Below are 27,124 nucleotides of genomic sequence, written 5' to 3'. Positions count from 1 at the left end.
CATTTCACATTTTTCATAATGCATAACAAATGTAAACAGCTTCAAGACTAAGGGGTAATTTTTGTTTTTCCAGGATAAACAGTTTACAGTTTATTATACACCATGTTTAAATCTTGCCAATAACTGGAACAAATGCCAAGTTTAATCCATTAGTTTATAACGATTACAGTAGAAGAATGACTAAGCTTTTGCATTTGGGAAATCACAATCCAAAAGAACACATTTTGTGTTGCCAGGAAGTGGCATACGTTACGTTTGCAAAAGAAAATATCACGATTCTGAACTGAAAAGGCTTTTGAGAACCTTTCAAGTGTAAGATTGCTCTCACTTTGTCCTATTTGGGTATTGGATTACATAAAAGACCATTAGAGACACGTTTTTGACTCTGTATAATCTGACATTTTGTAGTTGTGTGTGATATAACTTCCTTTTCAAAAGGTGACATAAACTAAGAAATGGCCAAAAAGGACTAAACAAAACCACGAGGTATCAATCTGAGGAATAAAACAGTGACGAGATGTAAAATAATGTGCATCATCATTTATTTCAGTTCAAAATCCTAGCTTCCAAAACAGGTATGTGGTTAAAGGAAATAATTTCCTGTACAGTTAAGGTCGGCAAGGTCAAGTTAGGTACAGTGCCATTTGAAAGAGACCATCTTGAGGTGAGATGTCAGTGGTTCTGAAGAGCAGACTTTTAATGGTGTGCTCCTACAATGGTGTTTCTGGTGCTCATGCTACATTCTCTCATGTTCCTTCCGCTCCACCTAAAAGAGGGTTATTTGTCCATGAGGCGCTTAGGAGGTTTTGGACTTGAGGCCATGCACACACAAGAAGTAAATTCAGTCTACTGAAGTCAGCAGGGAAAATGTGACTAAAAACGAACAACTGAACATACTGTATTTTGGTAAACCACTGCTTATCTTCCTACTGTACTCAAAAGGAAGCTGACATTTAGGATTAGTTTACGTTAAGCTACATCCTTAATGGATATCCCCAGTTCTGAAGTTCATCTACAAGCACAGACCGTGCCTCTGTTAGCTCTGGGAAACCAGCATACATCATGTGGACTCAAGTTCATCATTGTCACAGTCTTGATAATGAAAACTCTAGTAATTTTAACCGGACCCCACCCACACTCTCTAAAATGTGTTACCCACCCCTCTCCCCCAAATCGTAACTCTTTAATTAAGCCAACATACAGAGTATTACAAAACAAAATGAGAACCTTAAAAGGAAAATGATCAATGAAGTGACTGTATGCACCTCGCTGGTAAACGTGTTGGTGGTGGAAACGCACTCTTGCAGCATTTTAACGCATTAACTAACTCTTGTTAAATATATGTATATATTTTGATATATATATACACAAACTCATGAGAGAAAAAAAACTTAAAAGTCTTAACTTTATTATATTTTGTTTTTAGAACCATGATAATGGTTTGAGACAAAAAAGGGTAAATGCGAATAGAAATCAAATCAGGTCTCCTTTTTTCCCATTACAAATGTTTTTTTCCTTGTCATCGGTAGCAGTGACACTGAATTCAGTCGATTTGGACAGATCTCTTGATGATGGTTAGCAGGCCAGACAATGTTGACAGGAGGTCCTTAGACAGGCCGTCCGCCCTGTTTCTCTCTCATCCAGGCATGGATCCTCTCCTTCAGCTCAGGGACTGTAGAATTAACAAGAAATTGTGAGGAGCAGTTGAGAAGCAGTTTGACTTCAATCTTAAACTAGACAAATGCTTTGCTGTTCCTTGCCTACTGTGAATAAAAACAGCTTTACATGTAATTACTGGTGAAAAGGCATTATGGTGGGGTTACCTGACTCCAGCATGCTCTCTGTGAGTGGCTGTCTGTTGAAGGGATCAGTGGGGGAGTTGAGCAGGTGGCGCAGGATGATGGATCGGTCCATGATGTTCCCCGAGGGCAGTATCACAGGGTCAGTCATGAGTGTGTCCATCAGAGGGTCTGTTATAACAAAGCCACATTGAAGATGAACTTAACTGAAAAGCTTCAACTGACAACTTTTATGCTTCTGTGCTGCACCAGAAGTGTCACAAGCAGCTTTTCTTGTACAGTGAAAGTCATTGTCCCGTAAACCATAAAAATCATAGCCTGCTCAACAGGCTGCTCCTCATGTTCAGACAAGAGTTATAATATTCAAATGTTGTGCCGTCATCCAAACAGAGATATGCTGCTACCTAATCTACCCTCAGGCTTTTGCACTCTAATTTGAATTATAATATAACAAGGTTTTGTGAGAATAAAAGCAACTAAATTCAATATTTTCATCCTGCAAGGCATGTCTCCAAACATGTGACATCTTCCACTGCTGTTTGATATGACAGCAATACTGCTGCACCTATCAAAACGCTAGTAAAGAAAACATCCAATGAATTCTCTATAAAAGCTCTTGATAAAGTGTGCCCTTACAGTGAAATGTCACAAGGATGTTACAGCACGACTTGAGCGTTACAAAAATAAAACCTAACGCGGGGGACATTGACCACATAGAAAGCCGATACTTGAGCCTCCTGTACGGCACACTCCCATCAACTGTGGCGGGTTGGTATGACTGGGAATCAAAGGAGGTATGTGGGCCACGTTCTCTTCCTAGATTATATTAAGTCTGTGGTTATAAGATAGCCTTGCTCTAAGCTGTCTATATGACCCTATGAGCTGCAAAATCCCCTACAAATGTCTGGAATCCAGCCGCAACAGAGGCTGCTGAAGATGCTGTCTGTCTGCACCGACTGACCTGAGGTCACATCAGATTTCTAAAGAAGGGACTTTTTCTGCTTGAGGCCAAAGATTCAGTGACAAGATGTTGACTAATGTTACCACCAAAAATGTTACATTTTACATTACAAACTTTATTTAGAATAGTTTTATTTAAAAGACCGCGATGCTCAGTGTAATATAATAAATATATTGTTTATTGTTTATGAAGATCCCAAATATTCACTGTAAATTTAAAGATTTGAACACATTTTCTAAATAGTCTCTTTTTCTCTGTAACACTGGCGTCTAATAAAAATGAGAAATATAAATAAGTTATAATAGACAGCAAAGCGCACAGAAAAGTGGGATGTGAGTACAGTGTCAGTGGGGGAAGAAGATGCAACACTTCTTGAACTGTTTTGGATATCCAAATTAAAAAAAAAAAATGCAGGTCTGCTGTTTAAAAACACACACACACCTTTGAACTCGTCAGGTGCGTCACTGTAGTCCATTTCAGACTGGGAGTTCTTGGCGACTATTTCCTCCACCTTCTCCAATAGCAGCTTGAATTTTTCAATGGCGATGGAGGACTTAATACCAGCCTTTCTCATCTTTGAAATCACTTCTTCAAAGAGTTCACGGCTGTAAGACCGCTGCGCAAAGATAAAAAAAAAAAAGAAGTAACATTTATCAGGGAGCTGCAAGAGTGAGGTGATGTGAACATTCAGTACATCAGCCGTGTGTTATTATCACCAGCTGGGTTCAAATTAAAAGATGAACTGAAACATTATCATCCCAAATGTTCTCCTGGAACAAATCACACATTGTAAACTTCCTACAATATTTTGTTACTTTACACATACAAGTGATTGAAACCAAGATGTGTGATCAAATAGATGTCTGTGGTGCTTAAGCATAAAAGAATACAGAATGGGGTAAAATCCTTGTATCATTCTGTTTAGTCAATTAGAATTAACTCTAACACTTACATGTCTTGTTAAATAATGCTACAGTATCAAGTACACTCCAAATGAACAAGCAGTATGCTACGCCTGAAACTTTACACAACAAATTGAATTAATCTACAATGTTTGTGGGGTGAACTGACTAGTGGCTATGATGGTTAGGGTGAAATCAGGGTGAAATATTGCATTACAATAGATAATTCATACTGATCTACCACGATTGCCTGCAGCCTTTAATCATAAACTTCCACTTGTCCCATCTTTCAGTGCAAATACAGTATTCGTGATTAACCGTGCCAACCTGATCATCTGCAATTGCTTTAGCAAAGCGGGCACAGTCCAGCTGCAGGTAGATGTCGGTCAGCTGATCTAAGAGTTTCTTCGGCTCAAAGCCGTACTTCTCAGGGTTCTCCACCTTCAGATCCCGACACTTGGGCCCACAGAGCTGCTGGAGGTTAAAGTTCAGCATGGCAGCTAAACGAGGCCCCAGCTCCTGTATGGAGAAAGAAGGCACTGTTTAGAAGACACAATGTCCAATTCATGCAGATAAAGCTGCCTTTGCATTCACTGTTTATGTGTAAGTGAGGGGGAAAAAAAAGGTTTCCAGTGGGGGCAGAAACACTCACAGGCCTGAGGAAAGGCTTCTGGACCTGCTTGGTGAGGATGTGAAACATTTCAACCGTCTCTGTGGCCAGGGCCAGATAGGAGCGAGACACCCGCTCATCCTGAGTCAGTTGGGACTGGCGGCTCTGCTGCTGCTCCTGAAAGTTTACAGTTAAACACAAACAACACTATTCTAATGTTTTCTGCAAGAGTCACCTTCTGCCAAGTTTCACAGCTCAGCACAAATACAAGTGAGGTGATAATATGCCTCAGCTCACACAATAACCGCTTTGTTTCCATTTTTATCTCTTCATTCGGAGATTTGGCTCTGTGACACTAACTGCTTTTTATTACTTTCATTCTGTGTTTTATTACTGAAATAAATTGATTAGAATATAATCATTTCTGTCTGCATTCATGTGAACAGCTTGTAAACATAACAGCCCATAATTATGAGGACTGACCCTAGGCAGCTGCTCCCACTGCTCCTTATTCTTCATCTCCTCCTGAACTTCGTGGATACGCTTCAAGGACTCGAGGCTCTCGTCTAACAAGAAGGTGGTGTCATTAATCAGCATGTTGATGTAGCGCACAAACTGCTTTCCAGAACTGGAGGGAAGTAAGCAGGAAAAGAAAATGGAAGAGTGGGTCAGGTTGGAATTGATCAAAGTCAGACACTCATTGACTCAAACCTAAATTGTGTAATTTTTTTTTTTACATGACAACAAGCAAACTCACTTGAACTCCTCCATGAAGGTGCCATGGTGGGCGAGGTTCTGCCAGAGACTCTTGAAGATAGTGCTGATATGGTACCGTATAGTGAACTTATCATAGAATTCGCTGGTGGCACCGGTATGCTCAACATCTGACCACAGGAAAGAAATAATCAACTACTTAATTATTCTTTTGTTGCAGACTGCATGTACTACATCCCATTCATTACAACAGCCTAAAATTACAGTATGCACAGCACTCACCAGTGTAGAACTTCATGAGGGCGGGGACCAGCTGCTTGACAGACAACGGGTGGTTCTCCATCATTTCAGAGAATCGCTGAGTACGAGGCTGTACAGCAGGGTTGGTGACAAACAGCACCTCCACCAACTTGGCGATAAGGTAGGGGTTCCTGATGTAGTTCTGGCTGCAGATGAACACCACCAAGAAGGTGACAATGTCCTGGACACACGGCTCATATAAAACCTGGGGAGAATACCTGGAGAAGGAGGTGGTGGAGGAAGGGATCAAACAAAGAATTACCACATGTTGTGTATCAATTAATGTATTACTTTGTTTCCCAGTTTTTCATTACATTTAATGTCTATATTTCTCATTTTATGTTGCCCTTTCTTTTAAAATAAACATGTTACAGTGTGAACATTACTCTCATTCACAATGTATTCAATGTTTAGAAAGTGTGCATGAGTAAAATATAAACTTACTGCACAACAAAAAGCAGAAACTCTGCCACATCTTCGATGTAGAATTCAGGCAGAGCAGCAAAGCTTTTGGGAATCTCTGGGTTCAATGGCAGGGTGATGCTGTGTGACAAGTGAAGAAACAAACCTGGTACTTACATCTTGATTTATAAACACGCCCTGAAGTGAAGCACAGCATGACAGATGGACTAAAAAAAAGCTTTTAGTGACACCACATTTTTTTCCTTCTGTTCCATTACAACAAAATGTAACGTCATGGTCTAGCAGTGGCAGGGTGATTTACTTTGGGTAGGCAGGGTCCACCATGCGAAGAATGAGCTGAATGACTGTGCTGTAGAACTGCAGACATCTGCGGAGCAGGTTCTCATCCAGAAGGCCTACGTCAGCACAAGCTTTGGCTCGCACCAGTTTCTGACAGGACAAAGTCACACAGTGAGGATCAAATCTCCGTAAATATGCTCTGCTGTAGAATGCTGCATGTCTCAGCATTTAAGGAGAGCCCAGTGAACTCAGAGTATTTGTAGTTCTATAGCTTTAAATCAGTGTTTAAGGTTTAAGCAATCAATCACAAAGACAGCAGGTGCATCTCTACAAGGATGTTAAACTGACCTTGAGCTGAGTTTTGCATCTCTTGAGCATCTCTCTGTGTCGACTAGCCAGGGGAGAATCTTTCCATTGGCTTTCACTGTTCTTCAGCTCCTCTACAGTCCTAAAACAAGAGGGGGGGGTTACTCTATAATTCTGTGGTTTATCAGTTCATGTACTACACTGCAGACTGCCGTCTGTTGACAGTGACAAATAGACAGATGGATCCATGTCGTATATGCATGTCGTGTCCATGGGTCGCATCTGTCACCCGTGTTCCCACGTTCCCACATGCACGCACGTAGGAGGCACTCATGCACAGACGTCTGCATGGTTGACTTGTACACTAATCTCACACAGACAGATGCACATGTGGGACTTTAGGTAAATAACCACATAAGTCTACGTACATGCGTCTTGTCCTCCGTGACCCTTCCAAAACCTACAAAATGTTTGTGTGTGAACGTACCTGTTCAATTCACGGATGGCTCGCAACCTGCGGATGTAGCGCCTGCAGCAAGACAGGATGGACAAATGGTGGGTGTGCAGCGTCAAGAAGAAACACTCGGTGGGGAACTTGGGTTCTGAAAACTTGGTGGGGTCTTCATCTGTCCATGAGAACACATAAAAAAAACTTGGTGGGGTCTTCATCTGTCCATGAGAACACATAAAATACATTGTTTTCCAATATAGAAATACATTTCACCATCAGTCAGCCAGTATAGTAGAGGGAGCAGGATTTTGTAGATGGTAACACAAGAACGAGTCATCCAAGGTTAACTGGATTATTTCCCAATAAATACATAACAGTGCAAAATGGCTCCTCTATGTGCGATTAAAGGATATTTAAATATGGCAGCAGTCTATGAACAATGTAATCACCTTGAATAGAAAATAACAGACTTGTTTCAAACTCTGTCTTTATATTTATGTCGACTTACGCAGCTCTGTCAGCCAGCTCTTGAGCTCCTCCATGGTGGCTTTCAGACGTGTCTCTTCTTGACTGACAACAAGGCGACACCGTGGATGGAAAATGTAGTAGGGATCCACCGTCTCCAGCTTGATCTTCATGCTCAGCTGTTGCAGCACCCATAAGAAGTTGAGCATGAAGCCGTCTGCAGACACCAGCTTGTCATCAGTCTAGGAGAAAAAGAGATGTAACAGTTTTTGCAAAATAGAAAAATATGTACCATCTAATAACTCAAAATTACATTTATTTGAATAATTCCACTGGATGTGGAATGAATGACTTTCGTAACATACCTGCATCTGGGCTTTTTTCACATTGTAGTTGACTAGAGCTGCCATGTAATTAAGAGCTGACTCGCGTGTTTCTCCATTTAGTAGGATGTTATGTAGAATTTTGAACAGGTCACCCTAAAAAAAGATGGCAAATTATATTATACATACATATACACAATATCATATATACAAAAGGACAGCTATTGAGCATATTATGAGCCCGATACTCACCCTTGCTGACTCCAGGTAGTGCTGCAATGATTGGCTGACAACTCGTGTGTTCTCCATAGTGATGGCCGGGCCAGAGAAATACTTGTCTCCTACTTTGGTCTAAAGAAAAACAAAAGCACTGAGTTAACTGAGATTGTTAGTGCTCGGAACAATTTGCTGGTTTGAGTCTGCTCTCTATTCTCACACTTTTCAGCTCTTGGCAGGTTCTTCAAGTATGTGAATAGATTGCAAATCAGCTTCAATCTGGTGCTACTGAGTTATTTTAAGAATTTAACTCACATCATCCTCAGCAAACACAGAGAGGCTGAAGAAGGATCCCAGGTAGGACAGTCTCTGGATCTCTCTGCCACAACCAGGGCTCAGAGGTTTGGGACACCATAGAGGCAGCAACGTTGCCTGCAGAGAACAGACAGACACATGTTATATTTTGGTGTCTGGTGGAGCTAGTAACTATCCCATAAAAACTGGTATGTGTCGGTCAACAGCTTTGGTAGCCCATGAACTGGACAATGTATTCCTACCTGCTCACTCAGTTTAAGTCACTAACAAGAAACTATGTAAATTCAATCTGATCAGACAGATTGTTGCCTCTAAATATAAACCCAGTTCTTCTGCATGCACAGGGGGGAATTTTGTCTTGCCCTTTTTCTGTGAAGCAGGAAGAAGTGTCAGGAATAAAATAAGCAGACACATTTTTCTGTGCTGATGTCAACTTGCCATGCTGGTATGATGAAGGTTTAAATAACAAAGACAATAACCAGACTTGTAAATAGAATAACACATCTCAGTGAAATGCTTGATGGAATTAAAGTGTTTGGTGACTTGACTCGAGAAATAAATGGCCTAAATAATCTGAGCAATGAGGACATAATGATGAACACTTGACAGTGTGCCAAAGTGTAGCTTTGGCGATCAAACTGTATACTTACCAAATTGCACACTGGGTGAGTCTTTCCAAACTTGATCTCACAAAGCTCAGCTAATGCCTGCAAGAACAAAACAAAAACACAAGTTGTTCATATATAAATTTGGTTACACGGTGTGACTCCTAAACTCAGATAAAATTAGCAAGTGTGAGATTATCCAAGAGATTATTTACTTTACAATTTTAAGAATCAAATATAAAATCAAACGACATTTTCTAACAAAATGCCCACAGCGCAATGCAACTCACTTGAATGACTATTCAATACAACAAGTTCACAAAGGTCCCAAATCAGATTAAAGTACTTGTCTATGATACAATAATAAAGTTCTACACAAAGGCCCTTTTTGAGTCCTATTCCTGCCTGGTGCTACAGTATGTGTCAGGCCAGGACATCATCTCCTTACCATGAGGGGGAATTTAAAGTTGTCACTGTCAAAGGAACATTCTTTCACCGCAAGAGCCAGTCCATGGAGGATGGGAATGAAGATCTGAAAAATAAGATTGTAACATGTCATGCATCAGTGCCACGTCAGATTTTGGAGGTTGAGAATGTTTGAAATAATAATTATTTAGCTTTAATTAACTTCCTTTATATTATTACACATGGCATAATTCCAATAACATTCATGTACACAGGATGCAGTGGATAGGTTTCCGCCTAAGCAACAGTGAACGAGTCTAAACATCTATCAACAAACCAACAAATTTGTTAATAAAATAATAACTCGACAGACGTGCTTCCCACCTGTCTGAACACCTCGTCCTCCTGGTGTGTAATGCGCACCAGCTCCTGAATAAAGCCATATGGAAGGTTCCGACACAGCATATAAGGTACCAGCAAGGACTGCTGTAGAGGACTCCTACATGTAGAAAACAGACAAGCATTGTGATGAAATGTAATAAATAAGCAATGTGTCTGGAGTTGAGGTGAAAGAGTAGTTGCTATGGAGACTTGAATGAAAAGGAACAGAATGTAATGAGATAAAAAAAATGGACCCAAAGATTGTCACAGTACAGATTGTCACTCTTACCGTGGCTGGGTCAGGGTGCCTTGTAGGACCAGGGCAACATTGGAAATACACTGAGAGCGAATGTTGCTGAGAAGCTGGCTGACATTTGGTTGGCTGCACATCTGAGAGGAGGGAAAACGGTTAGAGGTGTGATAAAATGTATGCTGTCCATTTCACAGACACTTTCTCCAGAATCACAGTGTTCTTCAACCTTCACTCATTCCCAGACCATCTGGCCTGCAGCTAGTCTCTGAATTAGACTGCTGTCCTCGAAATATTTTGAAATCAGTTCAGAAATGATGAATAAGCTGAATAAAACTATAAATAGATTTTCTTATTTCTTAGTTAATTAACTTTTAGTGTACATCTTCTTAATGAAATCTGATAGAGACAGCCCACTTACCTTGGGAGCTTTCCTCTCCTCCATGCCAACACTGTCAAAACGCTCAATGAGGTAGTTCAGCATCTCTGTCTCTTTGCATGCTTCAATGGTGAAGCGGTCGCTGGCTGAATCACAAGACATGCCCCCTCCACATGCACCAAGACTGCAAACCAAAAGGTAAAACACAAAAACAAGGACAGAGAGGGGCTTGTTAACAAACAAAAAAAAACAACAAAAAAAACAGAAAACATCCAAGCATAGAGAGACATAACGTTAGCATCAAAAATAATCATCTATGTATGGTTAACAAACTCTCAAGGGTCCTGGAAGAAACAAATTATAAAGGCATTAGTGATGGCATTCCAGCATCTGAGTACTGGGCTCTTGAAAAAGAAAAAGTTTAATATTAAATATTAAATATTCAAGAGCTGTTTGCAGCGAGTCTTTGAAGCTGATATTAGGATTCAGCTTGGCACATTTAACTAACAAATAAAGAGTTTAGCTGCTGTTAGTGGTCAACGAACAGTATGTGAGCTGTTTCAAAGCACGACAAACCTTAGGAAGTAATAAACTTTGTTATTTGTCCGCACAGGCAATGAGGGAATATTACCTCTGCTCTGGGTTACAATTGTTCTTGAAGCTAAAAATAAAACAGGTTATATTGTTAAATAACAAGGCAACTTTATTCACGTCTGTTTATTCCTGAATAAAAATGAGATGCAAGTCGAACTAAACTTTGAATTCATTTGTTTTTGATGTAGTGAAGACAGTTTGACTCCAGCTACACACTTAAGTAACAAAATTCCCACTGAGCAGTGAATCACAGTACGCTTTCTCGACTAACTACATTGCCCATGCATTAAGTGAATAACAGCTCAAGTGTACTATAGGCATAACAGTCTCATGCTGTTAAAATGGTTCAATGAAAATTTTCCCTTTAGGATTACATGCTCTTTAGGGGCTACTGATCATTCCCTCTGGGATGTGCAAGATTATCTTGTACATGAAATTATATTCACATTACGGTAACATTAAAAATTGAATTGACTACACCCAATAAATAAGGACCACTAGGTCAGGAAATATGCAGGTATTTTCTGTTACTCTGGCCGACCAAAACCACAATATTAGTGGATGTTTTCTATGAAGTTTGTACAGACCTGCACTTTTAATACTTGTGTAGCATATGTTTATCATTTATCAAGACATATAGCACTCTTAAAGTTAAGGCTGCATCTGTTTATTTTTCACCACTCTACCCTGGTGTGTTTGTGTGCAGTTAGTGGTAAGCCTCCTGGTCCCACTGGAACATGCAGTGGACACATGATTGAGCAAGCACACACAAACGCGCGTGCGCACACACACCGTGCAGCGGTGTACCTGGAACCAAACTGAACCCTTGCAAAATCCTCCTCCTCCTCAGAATCTTCATCACTGCTGTCCTGAGACATGTCAGAGAGGGCATTGAAGAGGAACGACAAGGGGCTAACATGACAAGGAAGAGAAGAGGATGTTGTGCAAGCGAGAGGAGACAGAAGGGGAGTGAAAAAACATGAAGACAAATGTGGAATGGTAACAAGTCACAAGAAAAGACGACAAGGGAAGAGGGGGAGCACCAAGGAAAGGATGCTGGAGGGTTGCATGCTTGCTTGAAGACGACTACTTGTGTTGTTGTTTTGAAATATTCATTAAAGCCATTAAGTCTGCAGCTTTTACACACTGTCAGAACATTTCTTTGACTGACAAGTGAGCTGAGTGTCACAATCACTTGTCTTGAGCAAACCAATGCAAAAAGCCGTAAGCCACATTGAACATCTAACTGCAATGTAAGACCTATAAACATGTCTGTTAAACTATATTGAATATTAGCTTTTTGCAAAGGGGTTAGACCATTTAAAATGACACATAAGCAGCATTAACACTGAACATAAAGAGAACAGAAAGCCTGTTAAAGGTCCGGTGTGTAGGATTTAGTGGCATCTAGAGGTAAGGTTATTGAGGTAAGGTCATTTTAACCATCTCTGCCCTCGCCTCACCCTCCCATTACATGCGGGCCGGAAAACCTATGGTGGCCACAAACTCGCAAATAATGCAAAGGGCTCTTAGAGCCAGTGTTTGGTTTCTCTGTTCTGGGCTACTGTAAAAACACGTCATTACCAACATGGCAGACCCCATGGTTGAGGACCTTGCCCTCTCTGTATATATTAAAGGCTCATAAGGTAAGAAAAACACAATGATTCTTATTTCCAGCTGATGATACACTAATGAAAACACATTAATATTATATTTTTCTGTGAATAGATCCCGCTAAATCTTGGACACACTGCACCTTTAATTGTCTGAACACACCATATATTAGAATCGCTGGTTAAATCTCAAGTAATGCAATCATTAACTTTTAGATTATAAGCTGACTGCAGGAAACGTTACATAAGAAGCGATGTATGAAACAAAAAGGGATCTGGCCAAAGATAAAGTTAAAAGACTCTTCTTCACACACGCAACCTCAAATCTGGTTGTTCACAAAAAGTTATGGTTTTAGTATGTTTGCTTGCCTGTGCACCACAAACATGCAAATGGCAGATGAGATACCTAGACGGTGGGATCCTGGCAGCAAATGCTGCCCGTCGGGCATTCGATCTGGGAGAAGGGGGGACCATGGAAGGGGGTGTGGAGGAAGGTTGGTTGCGAGCCCGAGGTGAGCTCAAGGAGAGAGAATGGGGGCTGGGTGGTGGCACAGGAATTGGGGTATTGGGAGGAACAGAGGGCCCTGCAGAGCTAGGAGAGGGTCCAAAGAAACTAAAACCTCTGTGACCCGGGCTAGACGGGGATGGAGCACCCCAGGAAGAGGTTACTGAGTAAGGCCGGTATCGCTGGGAGATGGGCATCGGGGCAGAAGGAGGGTTGAGAGTGTGTCTCGGAGTGGCAGTAGCAGGTGGGCTAGGTGGAACAATGAATTGTGGGGTAGAGGGTGTAGAAGGTGTAGAAGGTAGAGAAGGTGTAGTAGGGGTGGGGAGAGATGGGGAGGTCCTCTTGGCTGCATCCAAAGCCATCAAGTTAGGACTACCACACCCATACAGACTGTGGACAACATTGATGAGATGATGATTGGCAAAACTCATTTAGCAAGAATGTCGTAAGAATAGAAATGATCAAAGCAAATCAGGAAAACTAGGGGAAAAAACAAAATACCTATTAAATTATCAATAAAACACACTTTTGAGGAGGAGTGTAGGTGGCTTGTTTAAAGCCTTGAAATGCCTCTGGGAGTTACACTGTCATGGTACTTGCCTGGACAGAGAGCTGGCTCCAAAGGACCCTGCACTGGGGCCCATTGGGCTGCCACCTTGGCTGGAGGGCTGCACCAGCATCAGACGGTGGTCAGGGGATTTGGCTGCTGCAATTGGCTGAGAGGTGGCGGTTAAGCTGGCAAACGGGTTGTGGACACGTGACTGGGTGGACATCATTAAGACTTCCATCAGAATCTGACCAATCAGGTCTTTGAAGTCAGAGTACACTACAGGAAGAATCAGATGAAGAAGAATCTGTAAACAAAACTTTTCACAGAGCTCAAAGTCGTTCAGCTTCTTATGGTGGCAGAGATTTTTTTTAAAAACTCTGTGCAGCGACATACCATCTTTAGGGTTCTGGTGAAACTCTGCAGCCAGAGAAGGGAGAAAGATGACATCTCTATCCTGCTCCTTCCACGATACGCGGAGGATCTTACAAATGAGCTGCAGAGCCTGTTCTTCTGAGACATCTGAGTTTGCAGAGGTTTCCTGAGGTGCAGAAATAGAGAGACAACAGTCAGGCTTTGATCACAAACTTTTACAGAATAAATTCCAAATGCACAACCGCAACTCTGATTTTCATGATACTAATTATCTTATGACTTTATATGACTTATCACTTAAGTCTATCAGGAGCCAGGTATGTGTCAATAAACAGATGAAAATGAAACCAACAACGTCTATGGAAAGTCCCCAGATGCCTTCCTACAAACGCCCAGAGATTTTTTTTAATGTTTACTCAGTTAAAGACTCACTTGATCTCAAGATGGGCATGATCAAAGTCAAGTGGGCCACATAATTAAGGATAAAAGATCCTCTGTGTTAACCTTTTCAGTCAAGTTCCTCTTCTCCCTGCGATCGCTGTCCTCCACCTCCATGTTCTCTATCCCTGAGTCCACATCCACCTGGGACATGCTGGAAAAAGATGGCGAGGTGCAGTTAGTAAGTCTCTTCATGCCTAAGCAGACCATGCTAACAGTCAAACCTCAACATGAAGTCACATTTTCATCTTTTTTTTACAACAAACTGCATAACGAGATCTTGTAAGCACAAAACATGAGGACATGGCACAGAACTTTTTCAGTTCTATTAATGTTTGGTACAAAAAACAATCTAAAGAATAACAGTCTGTTTTGAATATTGTTACACCTTCATATAGAATCTGTCTCTTTACTGTAACTGATACACTTCAAGCTGGAGCTCTCTGTGACTCTCTCTTACCTCTTTTCACAGGAGGCAGTGTCAATGTCCATGCTCTGCGATCGGGACAGACTTTGGGACTGAGTCTCAAGACTGTTGGAGGGGGAGCTGGAGAGGGAGCTCACACCCTCGCTGCTCTGACTACCAAATGCCACCCCTGCAACAGCAAAACACACCACAACTGAGCACCCCTAAAGCACAAAACAAGTCTTTTTCAAATTGGTTCTTGAATATGGGTTTATATAGGCCTGCCTTCAAGTTATAATGCAAGAGTCAGTTTTTCTGTTTTTTTTTTCTTCTAAAAGTCACTTTGGAGAGATTTACCCCAGGAGACTACGTTTGCAAACACAGTTTCACCTTCGACGTCTGCTCTGAAAACTCATCTATTATGGCTCATTTATATTTTTGTACCTGCAGGATATATACATGTTTTTTAATTAAGAGCACTGATTGCTGCAAACTGTGGTCGAAGTGCTGGATTTAACACCACTGCAATAATATTTGTGAAATAAACACTACATACTCTGGTTGTACAAATTGGCCCCACAAACCCTAAAAAGTAGCCTTGTATAGCAATACAACCAAACACCAACAAAAACGCAGAATATTATCAATGTATCCAGACATAGTCGGCTAACTGAAGCATTTTCTAAAGTAGTGCAAGACAAAAAAAAAAAAAAAAATTAATATATATATCTCAATTCTCACTTTGTGCAGCAGACCTTCAGCAAGCTGCTGCTGCTTGTGTTGGTGTATGACTGGTTCTTGCTGCTCAAATATCAAGGTCACATATATAAAAGGTCCTTTTCAGTATTGAGCTCAAACTCAAATAACCAAGGTTGTTTATCTTTCAGAGACAATGTGTCACATGTCCATTTGAGTAGGATGATGGGGGGGGGGTTAGACTATAGATCACAAAAGAGGTTAACAACAATAACTCCAGTGACAACCAGAAAAATCTGACTGGATCTGACCCGTTGTTAACGTCAAACCTCCATCGCAAGATTTAAACCTACATGCAACAACGATAATTATTACAAACTGTCTGAATGCATCATAAAAGAAGTAATTCAGCTCGTACCAGAGGTGCCCATAGGAGATGTGGCAGGGGTACCACTGTGGACATTGAGCCCCAATGATTGAGAGGCAGCTGGTGGCAGGGGTTGGGTTGCGGCAGAGGGTCCAGGAAGGGGTCCGGGGGGAGTCTCTCTCTGTGGGGATGTCAGGGGTGTGCTGAGAGGGGTACTGGGCTGTGATGTCTGTCCACCTGCCAGTCGCACCAGTCTCCTTCTGCGAATCTTGAATGAATATACACGCAGGTTTACATATATTTACAAAAAGCACTATAGAGTCTCATGTTACAGCCCTGTGTAATATGAGCTTGTATTATGACGAGGCTGTGGAAATCAATAGTAATGTATATTTTCTTTAATCTCTGGATAAATAAATTGGCACAATCGGGTTAAAACAATATACACACAAAACTTAATCAGTGATCTGTTTTCATTCATCGGGTCTTTAAACAGCGGGCCCTGTCGTGCAGATACAGTGTAACCTACATTACGAACAAAGTCGGATGTGAGCAGCAACTCAGCTGAAGACCGTAACTACAGTAAACCAGCTCACTCGGGCTGCGAGTTGATCGAGTAGCTAAAATACGGGCACAAGGTGACGAAGACATAAATAGGTGAATAAAAGTGTGCGGATTAAAGACGGGGGCAGATCAGTGGTCACACAGTCGGCCCACAGATGATTGCACAATGGTGGCCCGGTGTGTTTTTTATGCTGAGTCGTCTCGCAGGCTAATTTTTTGTCTGCTAGCACAACAACGTTAGCAACTGTCAGCTAGCTCCCCACAGGAAGATATGACAAAAAAAATAAATAAATAAACCAAATGTAACGTAATGTGTCTAAATATAAACACCGACGAACATCCGCCAGATGGAAACAGGCCAATGCATTCATGTGAATTAAGTCATTTTATGTGAAATTAGTGTTTTTCGTGGGCCAGCTCCTGCACAGCCTCTACCATTACGGCGGCTAGTTAGCATTGTGCCCCGGCTAAATCAAATTAACGGTGACAGAAACACACACGACTCGCATTCATCCCTCAGCTCGGCTATATTAACACACTCTCGGGGATAAACACATCGTCGGACGCGTTGGACAGCACACGCTGGTGTCTGCAGGAGCTGTGCCAAACGTGGGGTTTAGTCGCTTTGACGCTTTTCTTCAATTTAGACTAGAGCTAGCATCCGTGCTAGGTTAGCTTTTAGGTAGCAGGTCGGCTAGTAGCTAACGAGCATTGGAAAAGAGGTCAGGAGGAAAGAGGAGACATTTGTGAACGCGAGTCTGGATTGTACAAACATAACTACGATCATTTTTCGATTGTCACCTTACCTCGTCTGCGCTCAGCTCCTCCATCGCAGCTAAGTCGGCTAGCTGTTTCACTTTGAACTGCTTGCACTGTGTTGCCAGCCAGAGCCAGCCAGCCTGTGTCCGAGCTAAATGTGCATAGTCTAACTCAGTTCAAACAAATATAGCGCGTCGGTCTTGATTGTCTTCAAGATTTAAAAACTAGGACGCCGGTTTTGCGGAGGGTTTGCGAGATACGGCTCCTCCAAAAAAAAAAAAAAAAAAAAAAAGTCTCTCGTTTGCTAGTTTTACTACCAAGAATGAAACAAAAAGAAAAGTAGCTGCTTATTATACGTCAAAATACAACTGCGGCCATTTTGGTTCTAGGCAGTGTCACGTGACCTCAGAGCCTGTTGGAGGTGTGATGCTTCACTGTGTCGCACAGATAAATGCTTGATCACACCTGTTATGTGTGCATGTCATTTGTTTTGTTTTTTGCAGTAGATTCACTGCCTGGCAGCTGATCTAAATACATTAGATACATTATTATGTCTTGTATGTTGCCTTAAAGAAATATAAGCAGCATAAAGTGGAAATCCCCGACTCCACCAACCTGTCATGTGTGGATGAAGGACATGTTTGACTTTATCAACAGGGAGAAAATCCTTTGCACACTGAGAGGATCGTCAGCTTCTTTCAGGAAAACATAAGGGACCATTTTTTGAGTATGCGAATAAATGGACTTTTCCTAACATCCTGAACTGACAAACAATCTCTTGTGCATTGTCTGATCTGTTTTTAATGACATGCTTCGTACAGTTGTGTGTGATTGTTCTCTATAATGTGCTTTTAATAACTAACTCTTCATTCTGTACAGGTGACCTGCCTTTTTTTTTCGTTGTTTGTTTTTTGTTTGCTTGGTTATATTATTGTTGTTTGTTTATATATTTAAACACAACTGTCTTGTACATTATTTGTCTTTATTAGAGTTTTGTGATAATAGTAATGAGAAACTTAATACTTGCTTTCTTATAGCTGTCATTTATGTCAATAAACCAAGTTGGGGGGAAAAGAAAAAAAAAAAAGCAGCACAGCCTGTAGTTATTTAAACTAAAGTGTGCATGAACAGCCATGAGGCACAAGATCAGCACAAAAAGGTTTTATTTAAATTTCAGTGGTGCTGCCAGGTTAGAGCCAGTTAAACATTTAATTTAAGCAGATGTATAGGCAGAAGTAGAATATAATATAAAGTATAACTATGTTTTCATGTGTGTATACTAACCTGAGAATAAGAAGTATTATGTTTTTGTTACCTTAGAATGAGACTTTTATATCTTTTAGAGGGAGTGGGTCCTATTCCACAGAGTCCACCATGTTGAACCACCACGTTTCTACAAACCTAAACTGGACAAACCAAACACTGGCTCCAGATGGCCGCCTTAGTTTAAACTTCACGCTTGGAACAGGATTATGAGCCATATTCAGTTGGTTGCAATCTGCAACTTTACTACAAGATGCTACTAAATCCATCACACTGCACATTTAATGTTATCATTTATAATAAACAGTGTAAGCCCCATTCATCCATTATCTGTAACCGCTTATCCTCATCAGGGCCACTTTGAGCAAGAGGCGGGATACACCTCGGACAAGTTGCCAACTTATCGCAGGGCACATACAACATACAGACAATTTAGAGTCACCAATTAACCTATTGATGTCTTTGGACTGTGGGATGAAGCTCATGGGGAGCCAGAAGCACAGACAGCAACAGAAAAAGACTCAACAAACTGGTCAAAAGATCCAGCTCTGTCCTGGACTGCCCCCTAGACTCCATAGAGGAAGGTGGGGAGAGGAGGATGTTAGCAAAGCTGACATCCATCATGAACAACTCCTCTCACCTCCTGCATGAGCTCCTTCATCAACAGACTGCTACTCCCACCATGTAAGAAGGAGCTCTACCGCAGGTCCTTCATTCCAACAGCTGCCAGACTCTTTAACACCAGCATGACTTTTTCTTTGTATGTTCATGTTATAAGTAATTTCTTGTATATCAACCTTGTGTATATGAGCTGAAGTGAATTTCTTCAGTTTGGGATAATTAGTCTATATCATCTCATCTTATCTTACAGATATGTCCACATTATTCTGTGGGATGAACGATGACCCAAAGTGGTTCTATGAGTGAGCACACAATCAGAGGCATACATTTATTTTACTGAAGATATAATGACAAAATGAAATGAATGACAAAATATGCCACTTCAGATTTCTTTCAAAATCCATTTTATTATACAAAAACATCCTACACCTCTCTTTTTGTTGTCCATCAGGTATAAATATATCTACATGAACAAATTTCTATTTTTTATTTTTTTACAAATACCTCACCCAAATGTGATATCCAAAATTTGTCCTATTGAACAATAGAAACTTCAAGGAAACAAAACATTTGCACAAAACAGACTCCCAAGGTGGAAAACAAAGAGGTCTGTTTATTCCATTTTCACTTAATACAAATTACACTTGTATGTTTTCAGATCTACAGCACTAAGTAAGCACGTTCAAAGCATATTGGCTGCTTTTGCCTGAGTGAGCATGTGGAAACCAAATAAAAACAATTAAAATTCAGTTTTTCTGTTCATATTTGCTCATGTGCAACTACCACACTTAGTGTGTTCTGACTAATTCACACAAGACTTTGAATACTCCTACACACATGACTTTTATCCGACCGGTTGAACCGCTGCTTAGTTATTTTGTTTACAACTATCAGAAGTTCCCACGCTAAGGTGCTAGTTTATGACAAAGTGAAACTTATTGCTTCCTTTAGGAAAGTCTACGCAATTCACCTAAAACTGCTTTCAAAACATCCTACACCTCTCTTTCTGTTGTCCATTAAGTATAAATATATCCACATATATATTTTTACAAATACCTCAACCAAATGTAATATCCCAAATTTGTCCTATTGAAAACTAGAAACTTCAAGGAAACAAAACATTTGCACAAAACAGACACATTTTTTTCAGCCAGCTGAAATGAGCCATAAACATGCTTCACAGTATTTTCGGAGGCCAAGCACCACAAAGCTACAGGCCAGTGTAGCCCTGTATCTGACAAAAGTAATGCAGGGATGCCATCTAGTGGTGTTAATCCCACAGGAATCCTGACAGGAAAGACTTTGCAGTGAGTCTGACACGTCATGAGTAACTTTCATTCCTCTTCACTCTTTCACTTTCTTTTGAAAATCTGCTTGCAGATTTCTCCTTCACAGTGCAACTCCTGTGGGGCAATAAGTCATAGAAATATATATTTAATATGATGCTGATTCAGTTCAGTTTTCTGCATTATGTGTAACAAAGTATGATTAATATTCATTTTCTTACCAGATGTAGCTTGTCTTCTTCAATCCAGTGAGCCCAGCCCCGGTTCTTTTTCTCTCCAGTCTGCTCACACACCAGTTTATTCCCCTCCCAAGACACCAAAGACTGCATTGATGACAGAGAAGAGAGAGTGTAAGTCTCAACACAGAACAGTTTAAGCCTCCCAAATAAACGTAAAAACTCACCAAAAAAACACACATTACATGATCTATAAAACATTTCATCCTCACCTTGACATGTCTGTCGTCCAGTCCCTGGGTAAACTCCTCAAACTCCTCACCCACTCTGAAGGAGATGGTGTAGTTTCTGAAGATGGTGGATGTTTTGATGATGTACTGGTTCCCCTGCTGCTCTATCACCTTCTTCATCTTCAACTTCAGAGCAACTTTACGTAAGTGAGCACTGATACCTGGAACAGCAGAAAGATTTTATGAATGTACAAATCTGGGAGACAAACTCACCCACAGGCCACAAACACACTCTCTCTTTCACACACAGTCCAATGTGTACCATAAATAGCACTGCTGCAAAAAAAGCACAGCCGAACACTTAATTTCTCCCAATTTTATCTACAAGCACCTAAAAGCAAAATTAAAGTCAGAGCTATTAAAATGTAGACATCTTAAATCATTCAGCAGAAATGTAATATCTGAGGTCAGTTTGATTAGATTTAAAAACTTACCCAGTGCAATCATGTAGCCTTCCATGTTGACACTGTTGATCATTTCCCATGTTCCACAAAGGCTGGCTGGCATTTTGGAGACGTTTTTTCCTCCTCCTTACGAGATGTACGTGTGAATGCAAGCTTCAGATTGTTCTGTTCTGTTGTTTTGTAAGAAACCTGGAGGTATAAAATGTAGGTGTTTCCCTTTCCCTCATTCGCTGTCACCTGAGGTTCATGTGATGACGAGGGAGGTGCTTTTATAATTGGTCTGTGCAGACGGGTCAGACTGGTCTCACTGCACAGTTTACTGACACTTCAAAATTTGGTGTATGTATGATTATGAATTTAGGAGGCTTTTCCTGCCAAGGTTAATTACTTCTTCTTTGTACTTCCATTATCCAATCACATAAGGGAGTTGTTAACATCTGTTTAGACAAGTCCTATTTTTCAGTTGGGCCGAGGCAAACACCTGCTGTTTTATGACGTTAGGATGACACACCTTTCTGTGGAAGGAGGAAAATAATACTGACGGTTGTAGTTTGTGGCATGCATGAAGGAACTGACGCAGGTCCAGCTTCAAAGAAAATAAATATGGATCTTGTCCAAACATTCAAGGACTTTTTCTCCACGTGATAACAGGTATCAAGTAGAAAATCACGTCATCACTTGACATGTCATAGGCTCCTGATGCAGACATTAGACATAATTAACTGTGAGCATGACTTTGAGGTGTATTGAACCAGAGTCTTAATCCCGTAACTTTGCATCTGAAGACTGAATGATATATTCAGCTTTTTGATGTAATCGAATGTGATGACTCCAACATTAAAAGTAAACGTAATGTAATCAGCACACTGCTTTCAAGTCTAGCTCCTCTTTGTTATCTTCTGTCTGGGATGATTACTAGAAAGATGAGTTAACCTCCCCCCACCTCCACTTCCAGGACAAATAGCATTTTAATCAAACGTGAAAGGTGTCGATTTGACACCTCCCTTAACTGAGGATGTAAGGAGTTTCTTATAGGTGACACAACAGCATCCTAACAGCAAAGACAGACTCCCAAGGTGGAAAACAAAGAGGTCTGTTTATTCCATTTTCACTCAATACAAATTACATTTCTGTTTTCAAATCTACAGCACTAAGTAAGCATGTTCAAAGCGTATTGGCTGCTTTTGCCTGAGTGACCATGTGGAAACCAAATAAAAACAATTCAAATTCAGCTTTTCTGATCATATTTGCTCATGTGCAACTACCACACTTAGTGTGTTCTGACTAATTCACACAAGACTGTGAATACACCTACACACATGACATACTACCGACTGGTTGAACTGCTGCTCAGTTATTTTGCTTACAACTATCGGAAGTTCCCACGCTAAGGTGCTAGTTTATGACAAAGTGAATCTTATCGCTTCTATCAGGAAAGTCTACGCAGGTTTGTCTTATCATAAAAACACAGCTATCATTAGAAACGACTATTCTGTGTAGAAGGCACTGGTGGAAGCTTAAAATAACTGCTTTGTGTCTAATTTGTTTTAAATTCACAGTAAACTTGCAGCATTTAGTGTAGACAGTAAACTACCTCAGCTTGAGGAGGCACCTGTGTATTTTTGAAGGGGTGCTAGAACCACATCTGCATTTTTCTGCTCACTCTCAGCACTGTAGAGGTCATGCTCCTGTATGTAATGAACCACAGCGTCCGGCAGGAGGTACCTGACGCTCCGACCTCGGCGCAGGGCCCGGCGGACGTGAGTGGCTGATATCTCATTGGTCACCCACTCCTGGACCACTTGGATGTTCTTGCGATACTTCCACAGTATCTCTGATTGGTGGATACACTTGTGGGGGTCGTTGCCACTGCGGGTGATGCAAACCAAACCGTAGCGGCCCACAATCTCAGCTATGTCATCCTGCTTCCACAAATTGGGGATCCCGAAGGACTCGAGGATATCAGCCCCGCACAGCAACATGAGCTGAGGGCCGCCTGAGCATGAAGAGAGACAAGAGTTTATCATAATTAATCTCAGAATATAAATTGCAAGAATAGGAAGCAGATAACACAAGAAACATTAAGCATTTATTAAAGCTTTTATCTTTTAATCTAAAAGAAACGTGACAGATGTCCCCTGTCTAATCTCAGCGTTCAGTTCTTATCGCTCTCTGTCAGCCAGATTCAAGTGATTTACAGTTTTACAACCAATCAATGCTCTGCAGACTCTTTGAAAACACACTGTAATTACTACTCAATTAACAATAACAGTCATCCTGTGCAGCACAAAGATTCCCACAGTCTGAATGTTTTGTCACTAGTGTGAAGAATGTTGTCAAACTTGGCCACTGTGTTCTCTTTGTGGCACAGACACTCGAAGGCTCATCTGAGACTCATCTCTGCTGACACCTTGTCTTTGCTGCAGGTAGCGTGACTGGGTGTCACCCACTACACACCTTTAAACCATTGTCTCCCGTTATGACTTACGCTGAATACAGTTAATCGTGAATACAGTGGAAGCAGGATTGGACTTCGGACTTTCGACTGTCTGGAGTCGGGGGTTGGAAAAGGGAGGAGATGACAGAGAGAACAATACTTAAGTTACACAATCACACATGACATACCTCTCCTTTTGTCATGGGATGAATCCTCAAAATAATTCCCCTCTATACGTCTCTTTTTTGCGTACTTGACTGTGTCCACATCATCGTTTTTCTGTTCTGCTGCAAGCATTTCATGGTAGTGATGCCTGAGTGCATTCAGAAAAAAATCAGAACATTATTGCAAATAGTTACAGTTACTTAGAGAAAACATTAGTCATATCGCCAGTATATCAGTCATTATCCAGCCCACAGACTTCTCCAATCAAACAGCAAACAAACGTCCTTTAACTTTTTGGGATTGTGCCTTGCACTAAGTATGCCCCTTACTTACTTTATTCACCTAAAAAAATTATTTTCTCTTTGTGCATTTGGACTTTAAGTTTGGTTTAACATTTTCCTTTTTTAAACTTCCAATTAGTTTGCTGGATTTCCTTGCGACTGTGAAGTACTTTTGTTTTAATTGTCAACATGAAATACACTTATTTAAATGAAAAAAATATGTTTTGTAAATAGGTAAAAGCTTGGCTTGTCATTCGTCCACAGATTTGAACGTGGCATTAATTGAAATATTACAATCCACAATTTTTTAACAAGAACCTTTAAAAACCAGCAGGTGTCTGTGCCAGCGATGCTTTCATTCTGTTAGTTTCTTAAAAAGTAGAGTTCCTTTTTTACAATTTGGAACCACGTTGACTTTGACAAATGACTTTTAAAAAGCTGTTTAGAAAAACTTTGAACAATACATATATGATTTTGTATATAAATGATCCTCCTTTATTGGGATATTAGTAAGACGTAATAAGCAATAATGCCATCTCTGAAGTTTGATTTAAAATCCTCACTTTAAAATATACGTGTAACTTTATTTTTAAAGTCAGATTTTTCAGTTTCTATTATTGTAAAATCCAGCTACTTTAAGAGTGATGCATGTAAAGGAAAATCCTATGTGATGCAGAACTTTGTGATCCGGACTGCACAGGTTTTCAAGCACAGTATGGATGAACAGCACACAAACCACTATACAAGAGTTAACAATACTCTAGACACTGTGACTTGTTAACATTTGTAGCAACTCCAAAAACACAATTTATCACTTAGACTTAAGGATCATGTCAAATCTTAAACTGCTGGAGGGGCTGTTTGAGAGATTTGATGAATGGGTGGCCTGATGTTTAGTTATTGGAAAAGAATTTGATAAAAACATGAAAAAAGAAAGCAGGAAAAAAATCTCTGATTTGGATACTGAAACTGACAGGTTGTATCCTACAGTAACACAAAAGACACTACTAGCCTTGGCTGTAGCAGGCACATGCACCATGACTAACAATACATAAGAGTTGTAATGTACTTGTACTGTTACAATGACAATAAAGTCTCTATCATCATCATCATCATCATCATCATCATAAGAATTGTCAATTTACCGAACAACTTTAACTGTCTCCACCCAAACTGGCTGCAAGCTCTCCCAGGCGTCTACTGTGATCCAGTCTGAGTTCTCTGTGGCCAATTTGGCCATCTCCTGACGGTGGTAGGCATCAATCAATCCCTTCTTCTTATAGCCATCACCCACTGGAGAGATGATGCCTTTCACCACCTTGTACTGACCTGAGACATGAAAGAAGTGGTGTGAGTTGATGGTTTACAGTAATAGTTTATATGATGAATTGAAGAATTCATCCACTCAGGTAATAATCTATCAGATTTTCTCTCCTATAGTGTAATCTAACAGAGCTCAGTACTTTTGTTCAATTCTGAGGTACTTCAGTGTTTCCATTTTCTGATCCTTTGTACATCCATCCACCTATGTTGTACTTTTCATTCCACTACATTTTTTGACAGCTATACTTAGTTTACATATTAACATTTTACATTATGATCAGTTTGTAAAATGTTATTACAACATTGTTACAACTACCCAACAGTGCAAATAGTAAAGATAGGTTTAGGAGCTCAGAGTAGAGCCGCTGCTCCTTCATGTTAAAAAGGAACTGTTATAAAAATTAGGATTTATACTGGGGTTCAGATGTTTTGATCATATAATGTGTGTTTCCTGTCTTTTGCATGTCTCATGCACTTCCCTTATTTGGACTGTGTTTTGCTGAGGACGGCAGGGAGAGATATCAGTAGTTCAAGGACAGGAGAGACAAGGACGTGAGAAACAGGCCTGAGAAGTGTCATTTTGATACATAATGTTCATTGTTGAGCAGACTCATCAGTGAGGAAGGAGTCTGAGACAGCCCATTTAAAAAATGTATAAGAACCAACTGAATAGGCTCTTCAGGTAACCCTTCTGTGTGTTGCACTGTTAAACACTCCTTCTTGTACAAGAATAATAAATTCAACTTAAACTTTGATACTTTGAATCCAGTTCTCCTTATTTAAGGGTCCTTCCTTAAGAATTCTTGTAAGAGGAACCAGAGATGGTTCCAGCATCTGACTGGGAGGCGCCCTAGGCGCCTTCCTTTGGATTTGTTTTGGGGACGTCCAACTGGGAGGTGACCCCAGGACGGACCCAGAATCTGTTGGAGAGACTATATAGACAATCTAGCCTGGGAATGCCTCGGGATCCATCAGGAGGAGCTAAAAACCCTGCTAAACCTCATACCTGAAAACCTGAAAGACAACAGTGTTCCTGAGCCCATGTAGTAATGCGCTTTGTACAATCATGTTGGTTATTAATGCAGTGAAGGTTGGTCCTCTGGCTTTGTCTTTTATGTACAAAGATTTCTCCGGATTCTCTGAATCTAATGATAAAATGGTGACATGCCCACGCAGTTTTTCACAAAGAGGACTTTTCATACTGATCACAAGTGCAATCACCTTTTCGCAGTCAACTTGTTTACCTGTGGAATATTCCACACAGGTGTTAGTGAACACAGCTTTCACAGCGTTTTGTTGATCTTGTCCCAGCTAATACAATAAAACACGTTGCACTGGAAACCGAAAGTGAAAGACAAGCATCAATCTAAAAAAAAAGGCGCAACTCTCATTTGACTCCACCTGTGTCCTCCAGATGGTCACGAGCCAGTTCAAACATCCTCAGGTGCATGTTGGTGATGGGGTTGAAGGAGCCGCAGGACAGCAGGACCACTTTGGTTACACTCTGCCCCTCCATGCCTCATGCTGGTGCTGGCTTTACACTACACAACAGCAAACACGGCGAGGAAAACAAAGGCAGTGGTTAGTTAACTGTTGTCGAGGGTCACATGAGGTCTGCAGCTTCACTCAACGACAGCCCCGTGGTTTAACTACAAACCCCAGCTACTGTCAGCTTCGTGCGTAACCAGGCAACGTGCAGTCACACCGTGCTCACACAACACAACACAACACAACACAACACAACACAACACAACACAACAGGCACGTGCACAGAGTAAACAGCGTCAATACCTGCGGTACTACCGGGATAAACAGCGCGTGCAGGGGTCCGCCGTTCTGGAACGCGTCACGCGCTTCCTGAACAGCCGTTACGTTAGGATCGAGCACTCTGATTGGACGAGATCAACCAGGAAGCCGCAGCGCCGCACCC

At 40.9% G+C, this 27,124-nt stretch overlaps 3 protein-coding genes across 4 annotated transcripts; all 3 read right to left on the bottom strand.

Annotated features, from left to right (window-relative positions):
* Window positions 1-525: 525 nt before the first annotated feature.
* ube4b (ubiquitination factor E4B, UFD2 homolog (S. cerevisiae)) lies at window positions 526-17,365 on the bottom strand. Of its 2 annotated transcripts, XM_019254438.2 has the most exons (29): window positions 16,996-17,365; window positions 15,677-15,893; window positions 14,617-14,752; window positions 14,223-14,310; window positions 13,740-13,884; window positions 13,397-13,622; window positions 12,698-13,186; window positions 11,486-11,590; window positions 10,127-10,268; window positions 9,745-9,845; window positions 9,459-9,573; window positions 9,118-9,201; window positions 8,715-8,771; window positions 8,065-8,181; window positions 7,786-7,884; window positions 7,576-7,689; window positions 7,254-7,452; window positions 6,782-6,920; window positions 6,337-6,436; window positions 6,011-6,138; window positions 5,731-5,829; window positions 5,269-5,504; window positions 5,030-5,156; window positions 4,756-4,900; window positions 4,315-4,449; window positions 3,990-4,181; window positions 3,202-3,376; window positions 1,824-1,970; window positions 526-1,672 (listed from the first exon to the last, which is right to left on the bottom strand). In XM_019254438.2, exons 1-29 carry the CDS (start codon window positions 17,017-17,019, stop codon window positions 1,608-1,610), a joined length of 4,146 nt encoding a protein of 1,381 aa, XP_019109983.1. In that variant the 5' UTR covers window positions 17,020-17,365; the 3' UTR covers window positions 526-1,607. The 2 variants fall into 2 exon arrangements, with proteins under 2 accessions (XP_019109983.1, XP_010746020.2); XM_010747718.3 differs by lacking the exons at window positions 11,486-11,590; window positions 12,698-13,186 and having other exon boundaries at window positions 1,552-1,672; window positions 16,996-17,361.
* Window positions 17,366-19,321: 1,956 nt separating this feature from the next.
* rbp7a (retinol binding protein 7a, cellular) lies at window positions 19,322-21,233 on the bottom strand. Its single transcript, XM_027288262.1, has 4 exons — window positions 21,019-21,233; window positions 20,567-20,745; window positions 20,340-20,441; window positions 19,322-20,235 (listed from the first exon to the last, which is right to left on the bottom strand). The coding sequence occupies exons 1-4, from the start codon at window positions 21,089-21,091 to the stop codon at window positions 20,185-20,187; spliced, it is 405 nt and encodes a 134-aa protein (XP_027144063.1). The 5' UTR covers window positions 21,092-21,233; the 3' UTR covers window positions 19,322-20,184.
* Window positions 21,234-22,065: 832 nt separating this feature from the next.
* Window positions 22,066-27,106, bottom strand: nmnat1 (nicotinamide nucleotide adenylyltransferase 1). Its single transcript, XM_027288260.1, has 5 exons — window positions 26,986-27,106; window positions 26,596-26,735; window positions 25,017-25,200; window positions 23,614-23,738; window positions 22,066-22,984 (listed from the first exon to the last, which is right to left on the bottom strand). Exons 2-5 carry the CDS (start codon window positions 26,708-26,710, stop codon window positions 22,584-22,586), a joined length of 825 nt encoding a protein of 274 aa, XP_027144061.1. The 5' UTR covers window positions 26,711-26,735; window positions 26,986-27,106; the 3' UTR covers window positions 22,066-22,583.
* Between the last annotated feature and the right edge of the window lie 18 nt (window positions 27,107-27,124).

This window comes from Larimichthys crocea, chromosome XV, assembly GCF_000972845.2.
Source record: "Larimichthys crocea isolate SSNF chromosome XV, L_crocea_2.0, whole genome shotgun sequence".
Classification (NCBI taxonomy): domain Eukaryota; kingdom Metazoa; phylum Chordata; class Actinopteri; family Sciaenidae; genus Larimichthys; species Larimichthys crocea.
This window is presented reverse-complemented; position numbering and strand designations above follow the sequence as displayed.

Coding starts and splice junctions, on each gene's coding strand:
- ube4b (XM_019254438.2), bottom strand. CDS start 17,019: ATGGAGGAGCTGAGCGCAGACGAG. Junction 4,182..4,314: donor AGAAGCCTTTCCTCAGGCCT/GTGAGTGTTTCT, acceptor TTCTCCATACAG/GAGCTGGGGCCTCGTTTAGC. Junction 3,377..3,989: donor AAGCAATTGCAGATGATCAG/GTTGGCACGGTT, acceptor ATCTTTGCGCAG/CGGTCTTACAGCCGTGAACT.
- rbp7a (XM_027288262.1), bottom strand. CDS start 21,091: ATGCCAGCCAGCCTTTGTGGAACATGGGAAATGATCAACAGTGTCAAC. Junction 20,746..21,018: donor AGGCTACATGATTGCACTGG/GTAAGTTTTTAA, acceptor CTGCTGTTCCAG/GTATCAGTGCTCACTTACGT. Junction 20,236..20,339: donor AAGAAGACAAGCTACATCTG/GTAAGAAAATGA, acceptor ATTGCCCCACAG/GAGTTGCACTGTGAAGGAGA.
- nmnat1 (XM_027288260.1), bottom strand. CDS start 26,710: ATGGAGGGGCAGAGTGTAACCAAAGTGGTCCTGCTGTCCTGCGGCTCC. Junction 25,201..26,595: donor TGACCATCTGGAGGACACAG/GTGGAGTCAAAT, acceptor TTCATGTCTCAG/GTCAGTACAAGGTGGTGAAA. Junction 23,739..25,016: donor GAGACAGTTAAAGTTGTTCG/GTAAATTGACAA, acceptor GAATGCACTCAG/GCATCACTACCATGAAATGC.